We start from the raw sequence: 10505 nt of genomic DNA, 5'->3' as shown, positions 1-10505 counted from the left end.
TGTGCCAATGTACGTCATCCCCTATCTGTAAACCCTCGATCCCAATGAGGAAAAACTCCACATTAAACACGTGTGGAAATAAAGTGGGAGAAATGTCAAGAAGTGCGTCAGAGGTTATACCTCTTCCAGGGCAGATAGACACGCAGTAGGTGTCGAGGAAAGAGATTTACAGCAACTACTCACAGAGACGCTTAAGACTTAAACAAGCTATAGCAGAACAATGCACAATATATACAGTTATACAAAGTGCAGGGAAACAATGCATCCTCCACAGACCCCAGCTGATAGGAAAAGGAAACTGTAATATCACTGGTGGGACAGTAATGACAGAATTTACTGCCTGAAAACAAGACAAAACTGCGTCAAGATTCACATGATTAACTCTTTATTCAAAAAAAGTGCAAGAATTGTTACATAACATAACACCATATATATAGTATAGGCATACAGGCATCTAGCTGGGAATAAGACTTGAAAATGCACGATACATTATGTAACACATATTATGTGTTGTAGAGAGCATAACATGTTCCACACCACTCCTGTTGCCCTGCAACTGCACATTTAACAGAACGGTACCGCCACCAGTATTTGTTGGTGTACATGTCTGTACGAGAGTACATTTTCCCAATGACAGATTTTTAAAATCCTTCCCGCTAGTCACTATCAACAAAACACGGTTTTATCAAGGTAAAAACTTATTCCGAGTAACATCTTAATGAGCTTATCAGACCGTCCTCGTGGGTGCGGCAGAGATCTCCTCCGCTAAACTGTTGCCGACCAGACGATGACGGCTGTCTCCTCTGTTGCGTTTGCTCTTTTTGTGCCGTTAGTTTGTCAGTATAAATCTTTTTAAAAAGTTTGAAAAATTATGAAAAATCCTTTTTATTATTGGAAGAAACAATCTGATATGTTAACCCGGCGAGGTCCCCCCCCCCCCCAACAAGTATGTTTAAATCAGCTAACAGTAAATACGTCCTCGGGCTGAAAGAAAACAAATGGGATTAGGGATGACTTAGGATTCGAAGTCAGAGAAGTGAACACTCCTACCCACCAAACCCCCAAGGCTTGTGTATATGAGTTAGCTGTTACTGGTTCAGACTGATCAATTAAAGTATCAATTAGGTTTTGCTGGTGATTGGCTATTAGTCATAAACGCCTCCCCTCCCAAAAGAGGTGCCCTGTGAAGTCAATCAATGCTTGTTCTTCTTTTCTTTGTCTTTGCCTCCAAAGAAGGCCCCTGCCAGAGCCACGATGCCTATGCCGATCGCTGTGGCTGCGCCCGCGTACATGAGCGTCTCCCCGGCCTTACGCACCTATGCAGGGAGATATCACACAACCACACACACACACACACACACACACACACACACACACACACACACACACACACACACACACACAGGGAGAAACATTTAGTCGGTTGGAGATTATACGATTTACAATTTCATCTAGCAGACACTTTTATCCAAAGTGACACATATGACAGTTAATACAACACAAGCAAGGATTTAGTCAAGGTGAAAGGTCAAAGTGCCTTTATTGTCCCTTAAAGGGAAATTAGTTTGCAGCCAGTATATATAAAACTCTCACACAAAACAAAACATACAAACACCAAGGCAGAATTGACGTATCACTGATGGACAAAAAAACAACAACAGGACATAGTGGGCAAGGAGAACCATCCATCCATTATCTGAACCGCTTATCCTGCTCTCAGGGTCACGAGGATGCTGGAGCCTATCCCAGCAGTCATTGAGCGGCAGGCGGGGAGACACCCTGGACAGTCTGCCAGGCCATCACAGGGCCGACACACACATTCATACCTAGGGACAATTTAGTACGGCCAATTCACCTGACCTACATGTCTTTGGACTGTGGGAGGAAACCGGAGTCCCTGAAGGAAACCCACGCAGACACGGGGACAACATGCAAACTCTGTACAGAGGACGACCCGGGATTACCCACCAAAGTTGGACTACCCCGGGGCTCGAACCCAGGACCTTCTTGCTGTGAGGCGACCGCACTAACCACTGCGCCACCGTGCCACCCAAGAGAACCATAGGAGTTCAAACATACAGACCATGGAAACAAGCGATCTGCAGACAACAGAATGAATACTATCTACTGTTTAACAATTGGATGGCAGTACGGACAAAGGAAGCCTTGTATCTCTTAGTCCTAATACAGGGCATCCTCAACTGACAACCTGAGGGTAACATGCTCAAACTCTGGCCGAAGGGGGGTGGACCTTGGCACTCCAGAAGGAAAGTAGCCTTTCTGAACACCTCCCTATTATAAAGGTCAGTAAGCTGGGCTTGATTTCTCCCCGAAATCTTACTAGCCCATTTGATGAGTCTATCAAGCCTTTTTTTATGGGCAAGAGTCAAATTATCAGGATTATTATCAGGATTATTATCAAATTATCAACGGGGAGGCGACAACGCAAGTAAGTATAAGAAGAAAAAAAACTAGGTTCAAGTCTGATACGACATAGGTGTCAACAGGCAGGGATGGACTGGGACTAAAAAAATAGCCCTGGACTTTTCTACCCAGACCAGCCCACCACAGCCAGACTGCAGATACTCCACCACCCCTGTCTCATAGACGCATATACAAACACACCAGCCCTTACTACCGCACCACCACCATAAGCATAATGGATGGATACTCTAGGCTATTGTAACACTAATACAGAGCTATTTTAAGAGCAAGTGAAAGGTTTGTCACCACCAGGCCACCCCCACACACAAAATCCAATTGTACATCCAACAAAAATATTACCCAATAAACAATAATACTGAAATGGAAAATAGGCTACTACAGTCTGAAGTTGTAAATGAGCTTACATAAAGATGATTACAGCAGGAGGCTTGATGTTGAACACTGCAATTATTTCATTATAGTCCAACGAGTCAGTCAGTTCTCTTTCAAAGGGGGGCAGGGACAAAGAGTTCAGTCCGTATGTTATCACTGATGTCCTGATACCAGTTTTTATCTGACTGACAGTTGAAAAGAATCTTTCAATGGTCCAGTTGCTGACAGGGAAAGGGCTGCATTAGCAGCCACGTAGGCTTTCCCTACGCATCGTTACTACTTGGCACTTGAGGAGAAACTGGAGTGGAAGCAGGTGTCTGGGTTGAGAATGATGACTGAACGTGGGCTGAATTCTCTTCCTCCTGCTCCGCACAACGCCTTGTTGTGGCAAACTTAAGCAGACTGCTTTGTTTGGCCATGATTTTATTCTTAACCTACATTAAAAGCAGCTAGCTAACGGAAAGTAGGCCTCCTCTGTGCAGTGGGCGGGATTCACAGAGTGAAAGAGGAGGGCCTGCTCACAATCTGGCATTTGCGAAATGCACTGCCACTCAAAACATCTGACCTATCATCATCATCATATGGTAAACAAGAAGCAAGAACTGTTTTATTTTTATTGGTCGCGTAGTCACATAATTCTAACAGTATTCATTGACTGCTATTCCCTGGGTGATCCAGGGAAAAGGAAGCCTTCTGATTGGGTGGGCCCGAGTGCCAAAAGTGGTGGTAGTGGGGGTGTTGAGGAGGAGGATGTGGGCGGGTGCATAATCAAAGTGGGCCGACGACACACCCCTCTCGCTCTTGTTTTTGTACAATGGGCTGCTCAAGAAGGGAAAAAAAGAGCTGCTCAAGCGGCCCACAGAGCCACCAGCCCACCGGCGCTCCAGATGGCCAGTTCATCTGTCAACAGGCGGTGCACAAAGGCAAAGGTGCATAGAAGCGATTTTTTTTTTTAATACGATCTAGGACTGGAAACAATGAAAGCTATATTTGGTGCTGAAAATCTCAGTTTTGGCTGTCTGGATTTTAACAGTTAGTCTCCAGCAAATTAGAAAATATGTGACGATTCAAATCGGCGAGATGAAAAATGAATCGTGATACTCCAGCAGAGGGCGCTGGCTACTTTTGAGGTCTTTTGACGTCAAAGAAAGTCGAATCAATTCATCTGGACACGTTTATTGACAGATACATTTCATCACTCATCTAAGTGACCTCATCAGTCTAAACTGACTGTAGGTACTCCCACCCTTTATAAACAATACAGCTACATAATGACCGAAACCAACGATCAGTATGATATGAAAATATGGGCTTGACCATTAACTAGAGTTTCACTGGCAATGTGTACTATTCACAGAGGACTGGGGAATAGTTGCAGTCACAGCATTGTAAGATGGCGAAAGATATATTCTTCAGGGATGGTTGCTCCCTTTTCACATAGATGGCCTCTTTGACTCCCCGTTCAAACCAGCGTTCCTCCCTATCAAGGATGTGCACATCCTCATCCTTGAAAGAGTGGCCCCTGGCCTGTAGATGGCTGTAGACTGCGGAGTCCTGGCCTGACGTGTTAGCTCTCCTGTGTTGTGCCATCCCCTTGGTCAGCATTTGTTTAGTTTCCCCAATGTGCAAGTCACGGCAATCCTCCTGGCACTTAACAGCGTACACTTCAGTTTAGACTGAAGAGGTCACTTCGATGAATGATGGAACGTTTCTCTCAGTAAACCATGTGGCCGGATGAACTGATTCAACTTTCTTTGATTTTCTTCCCTGGATTATTGTGCATGCATCAAGATATTTTTCAGTTTCACTTTTACAAAGAAAAGGAACGATGTATCGCTTTGCATAGTTTATACCCTACTTCAGAAAAAAAAAAGAAAAAAAAGGATTCTTTAATTTGATAGAGAAAAACAAGAGAAATTCTTTTGTAAATTTGTCTGAGAAATAAAGGAATCTTTTTCAGTCCCAATTTGTCTTTAGTCTCACAAAGGAGCCGATTGTGGACTTCAGGAGGTCTAGAAGCTGCAGCCACTCCCCCATACACATCAATGGGGTGGAAGTGGAGCGTGTTTCCAGCTTTAAATTCCTTGGAGTCCACATCAGCGAGGACCTTTCGTGGACATTAAACATCCAGGCCCTTGTGAAAAAGGCCCAACAACGCCTTCATTTCCTGAGGAGGCTGAGGAGGGCCCGTCTACCTCCCAAAATTCTCACCAACTTCTACCATCGCACCATAGAGAGCATCCTGACCATCTGCATCTCAGTGTGGTACGGCAACTGCACCTCAGTACACCAGAAAGCTCTGCAGCGGATCGTCAAGGCGGCCCAGCATATCACCGGTACCCAGCTCCCAGCCATAAAAGACATTTATCACAAACGCTGCCTTCGAAGGGGTCTCAGCATCAGCAGAGATCCCACCCACCCCAACCATGGACTGTTCTCCCCCCTGCACTCTGGGAGGCGCTACAGGAGCCTCAGAGCCCGCACTACCAGGCTCAAAAACAGCTTCTTTCCACAAGCTGTTGCCCACCTGAACCTGGCTACCCACTTAATGTCTGTAGATATTTTTTAAATATTTTGTACTCCAGCTCTCTTTTAACTTAATTTTAGCTTTTGGTCTTCATGTGTGTATATCTTATATTGTGTTTGCTGTGTTTGTCTGAGTCTGTCTTGCACTGTTTGGTGAAGCCACAGCCCTCATTTCATTTTTAACATGTGCCTGCACATTGTTTTTAATGACAATAAATTGAAGTGAATTGAATTGAATTTTGTTAAAAAAAAAATCGTGAGAAAATCATATCATGAACCCAGCATCATGAATCATGACTTGAGTGTACCATGATGGCTTAGACTACGTGGTGACTGAGAGAAGAAATCATTGGAGAGACCATGGCTGTCTGCAATATATAGCTCCCAGACTCCCCCCTCAGCCCCCTCAGTCGGTAATAAAATGTACATCTTTGATGGGCACCCTGTGTGGCAGGTGTGTAAAGTCCATGCTCAAACCATAATTTGTGACTTTACCGGGGACCCCTACAAACTACGAGCCCACACCCCCTTTACCCTCGGAAGTTCCGCCTCTGGTCACCACAGACTCTTGGCCTTTATTAAGTACAAACAACAATGTCCAGCCCTACCTGCCGGGACTCCCCCTTGCCGTAGCGCAGCTCGTTGACGAAGTGCTCGCAGTTCCAACTGAGGACGCAGTAGGGCAGCTGCGTGCCCACCAGTGAAAGGGCGTCCCTGATGATATTGCGGACCGGTCGCGGCTCGTAGTCCTTATCCAGGTCATTGTTGATCACCCATTGGTCGGTCTTGACCAAATCCCACAGCCCTTCCTTCTTCACAATGGCCTTGTCACTGATGGCGGACATCATGCTGTTGGACTGTGCCCCTGAAGCCTCCGCTAAACATGAAGGTGAAGAGAGAGAGTGAGAAACAGTAAGAGGGAGAGAAAGTGAACAGTTATATTTAGTTTGTGCAACATATAGCTATTTATATCAATGACCCTGCAGAACAAGAAAGGTGAATGGCTGCACCACTTGACAGTGTTTTAAACTGAAATGTCTCCTACACTTCAAGTTTCCTATACAGTATGAAAGATGTCATTTCCTAAAGGAAAGAATTACAGCATGAGATCTCATACAAATTGCAAATGAGGTTGGTAGATGTTATTGTGGCTGCAAATATCGACTGTCTCTGTCACTAAATCGCCCTGCTTGGTTGTGTAACTTCTTTCAAATGTGTACAGATGTGCTCAAATTTGTTGTTGTACACAAAAAAATGAAGAATGCACAATCTTCTCTGAAATAACTTGAAACTGACAAAAGTCACTGGCAGCCACCATTGTTTTTTTCCATATTTCATAGAAATCAGACCCGCGACCCTGAGTAAGGATAAGCCGCTTGGATAATGAATGAATGAATGAATGAATGAATGGTTGAGAGAGAGAGAGGGGTTGACATGCAGCAAAGGGCCCGAGCCACTGCGGTTAGGACTCAGCCTTATGTGGTACGCGCTCTACCAGGTAAGCCACCGGGGCACCCCCAATCCAAGAATAGTTTTTATCCATTCTTGGATGCTTTTAGCTGTGTGTTTTGGGTCATCCTATTGGAAGACCTGTGACTGAGACAGAGCTTTCTGACACCAGGGAGTGAGTTTCGCTCCAGAACGCCTTGATAGTCTGGAGATTTCATTGTGCCTTGCACAGATTCAAGGCTCTCTGTGCCAGATGCTGCAAAGCAGCCCCAAAACATAACCAAGCCTCCTCCATGTTTCACTGTAAGTATGGTGCTCTTTTGTTTGAAAACTTCATTTTTTCATCTGTGAAGACAGAGTTGATGTAACTTGCCAAAAAGCTTCACTTTTGACTCATCTGTCCATAGCACATTCTCCCAGAAGGATTGTGGCTTGTAAATATGCATTTTAGTAAATTCCAGTCTGGCTTTTTTATGTTTTTCTTTCAAAAGTGGAGTCCTCCTGGGTCTTCTTCCACGGAGCCCATTTTCCCTCAAAAAGCGACGCACGGTGTGATCAGAAACTGGCGTACCTTTACCATGGAGTTCAGCTTGTATCTCTTTGGCAGATACCCTTGGTTCTTCTTCTTCTACCATTCGCACTCTCCTTCTGTTCAATCTGGGGTCGATTTTTTTTCCTCTTGCGGCCGCGCCCAGGGAGGTTGGCTACAGTTCCATGGATCTCAAACGTCTTAATAATATTTGTAACTGTTGTTACAGGAACACCACGCTGCTTGGAGATGGTCTTGTAGCCTTGACCTTTACCGTGCATGTCTAGTATCTTCTTTCTGATCTCCTCAGACAACGCTCTCCTTTGCGCTCTCTGGTCCATGTTCAGTGTGGTGCACACAATGATACCAAACAGCACAGTGACGACTTTTCTCCATTCAAATAAGCTGAATGACTGATTACAAGATTAGAGAAATGTGTGATACTAATTAAAGAAACTAATTACTTTGAAATATCACTATAATCCAATTATTCATTATCTTTTCTAAGGGGTATGAACAAATGTGTCCATGCCATTTTAGAATATCTTTGTAGAATAAGCAATAATTCATCTCTTTTCAATTTCTTTACTTTATTCTAAGACATACCAAAGGCATGCAAGTGTACATGACAAAACAGCTTTTAATTTCATCACTTCTCAGAAGGAATGAAGAATTACGTCAACGAGCTGCAAGGGTACCAACAAATTCGAGCATGTCTGCGACGTCGATTTTAGGGGGCGCCTGATACAATCTGGGCCAATTTCCCCATGCATTAGTTTTTTCTATATCCAGGCCCCGTTTAATTTCACTTCACTGTAGTTCTTGGTTCCTGAACGATTACTTTGAATTGACAACTATGCTGGGTCAGTATTTGGTGAAGGTTATCAAGACTGTGTTGTGTGAATGAATAACTTACAGGGTGGCGCCAAGTGAACAACATAACCTTCGCCAACGTACACAGCCCAGTGTTGATAGGAACCACGGAAGATCTCAACTAGGTCCCCAGGCTCTGGCTTCTCGTCATACTGGAGTTGAGACAAAGGGGGAAAAAGTTAAATTCGTTTGGCTGTAAAGTAGTCCTGAATGAACCAGACATGACATGAAACAAACAAAAGCTGCAAACGTGAGTGATTTAAACTGCGATAAATAAAACTAATTCTACAGGTAATGTATACATGCAATGACAACATTTACTAACCAGTGTTGGGGCCATGATTTTTCCTCTCTCTCTTTCAGATTATGCAAGAATTTATTCAACCCTCAAACTGGTTTCACTTTTCAAATAAGATTCAGCACCTGGGAAAAAAATGAGTCATCATGTCAACAGGATGTTATAAAGAAATGAAAAAGCATTTTTGCCCAAACGATATTATGCATAGCCATCAGCTAGTAGAGGAGACACAACTATGCGCAACTCCATGATACAAAATGTTCCTATCATCAATGAACTCTTGAAAATGGTGTATTATACAAGTTATGTACGGCCAGCTGTAGTCATGTCCAGTCAGTCAGAGGCAGTCAGCATTGGTTTGCTTAGCAGATTTACACTAATATTTACATTAACTCATTTTGCAGACACTTTTATCCAAAATGACTTAGAAGAGAGTCAGCAAACAAGTCAATCTGAGTGATTACCAACTGGCATCATAGAGCGCTCCATAGTTATCACAACATGGTAGTAATCTACAAAATATTTGTAGTAATCCATACTCAAGTCAATTTTATAGCCCAATATCACAAATTTGCCTCAAGGGGCTTTACAGCAACACATTACTAATCATAATCTTAGTACTGCGCAAAGTAGTAGTGGTAGTACATTTGCTATACTGTTAGCATATCATGGTGGTGCTATTTGAAGTAGTTGCATAAGCACATTTGTCACATAGTAATCATATCACAGCAGTACTAAGTAATAGAATTACATTTGCTACTTATTGTAGCGAATTCGGGGGGCAGCCCGAGAACCGCCACAGCCGGGACGCGAACCCCTATCTCCTGCACCGCAAGCGACAACGTTAACCAGTCGACTAAAGGGTCCGACCCTTTAGTCAAGGACCAACGTGTCTACTTATCCATGCACGTTACAATATCAATCATATAGTAGTACTGTATTAAGTGGTAGTACATTTACAAAATAATAATATAGCTGTACTATATGAAGTTGAAGTAGTAGTAGTAGTACATTTGCTACTTAATAATCATGTAGCTATGCTGCATAAAGTGGTTGCAGTAGTAGTAGTGGTGGTGGTGGTAGTACATTTACTACATAGTGATCATATAGCCAAGAGTGTTATGTCGGGTACGTTTAGTCTAAGTGCGTCTTAGCTTACGAGAGCCAGTGAGTAAGAGAATTAAAGTTGGCGACAAAGCCTGGTAGCCTAATAAACCACAAAATGTACATTGCCACATATCAGCATAACAGGCGTCATCGAACTAACACGTAAAACGTTACAACCGCTCAAAAACAGACTACAAACCAGCAGGATTTCCGCATGCGTAACAGCCTGTTCAGTACACGAGACAGGCGATGGTCCTTCGCCTGGGATCGCGCATGCGTGACCGCAGCCTAACTGTTCATCCCGTCAACATATTGATCATGGCGTCATAAAAACACGCATCACGAACTCTTCGATGCCCCAATCCTTCAGGAAAACATTACTCCGGGTGAAGTAAAGCGGGATTCAAAATGTCGACTCTTACCTACCTTCACAGCCGGTTTGACGACGCCGTCTCTGAACCGGGGTCTTTCATCCACAACAGCCGCTGACGATCAGCTGACTGCTTTATAGACACAGGGGGCGTGTCCCACGGAACGGCCGTCCTTACGCCGCCATCTCGGAACGGAAACTAGACCCGCCTCTCCGCTCCTCCACCAATGAGATCCGCCGCAGGCTGTTCGGCTGAGGCCGCGGTTGAGTTTCGATTCCCGATCCGCCCTGTAAACGTCATCTCTTCGGTTGATCAACGAGAGCTCTGCACTAACCGATAGGACAGCATTATCAATCATTGCTGTCAGTCAATGCCGACCCCCTGGCCAGTGAGTCTTTTTGTAGGTTAAACTATCACAGACGAGCCTAATAAAGACGGTGTAGCCTAATATAAATAACGTTTTTAAGAGGTTATGCCTTCTGCTTTTAATTCTGCCATTCTTTCCCTGTTAAACTATAGAGCATTTTGTTTGGAC

General features: G+C 44.0%; 1 protein-coding gene across 2 annotated transcripts; it reads right to left on the bottom strand.

Moving 5' to 3' along the window:
* Positions 1-374: 374 nt before the first annotated feature.
* Positions 375-10162, bottom strand: LOC130114142 (phospholipase A and acyltransferase 3-like). Of its 2 annotated transcripts, none has more exons than XM_056281926.1 (5): positions 10026-10162; positions 8520-8617; positions 8238-8346; positions 5952-6220; positions 375-1316 (listed from the first exon to the last, which is right to left on the bottom strand). In XM_056281926.1, exons 2-5 carry the CDS (start codon positions 8532-8534, stop codon positions 1194-1196), a joined length of 516 nt encoding a protein of 171 aa, XP_056137901.1. In that variant the 5' UTR covers positions 8535-8617; positions 10026-10162; the 3' UTR covers positions 375-1193. The 2 variants fall into 2 exon arrangements, with proteins under 2 accessions (XP_056137901.1, XP_056137909.1); XM_056281934.1 differs by lacking the exon at positions 10026-10162 and adding an exon at positions 9652-9766.
* Between the last annotated feature and the right edge of the window lie 343 nt (positions 10163-10505).

Source organism: Lampris incognitus, chromosome 1, assembly GCF_029633865.1.
Source record: "Lampris incognitus isolate fLamInc1 chromosome 1, fLamInc1.hap2, whole genome shotgun sequence".
NCBI classification, from domain to species: domain Eukaryota; kingdom Metazoa; phylum Chordata; class Actinopteri; order Lampriformes; family Lampridae; genus Lampris; species Lampris incognitus.
Note: the sequence above shows the minus strand (reverse complement) of the source record. Positions and strands in the feature narration are given on the sequence as shown.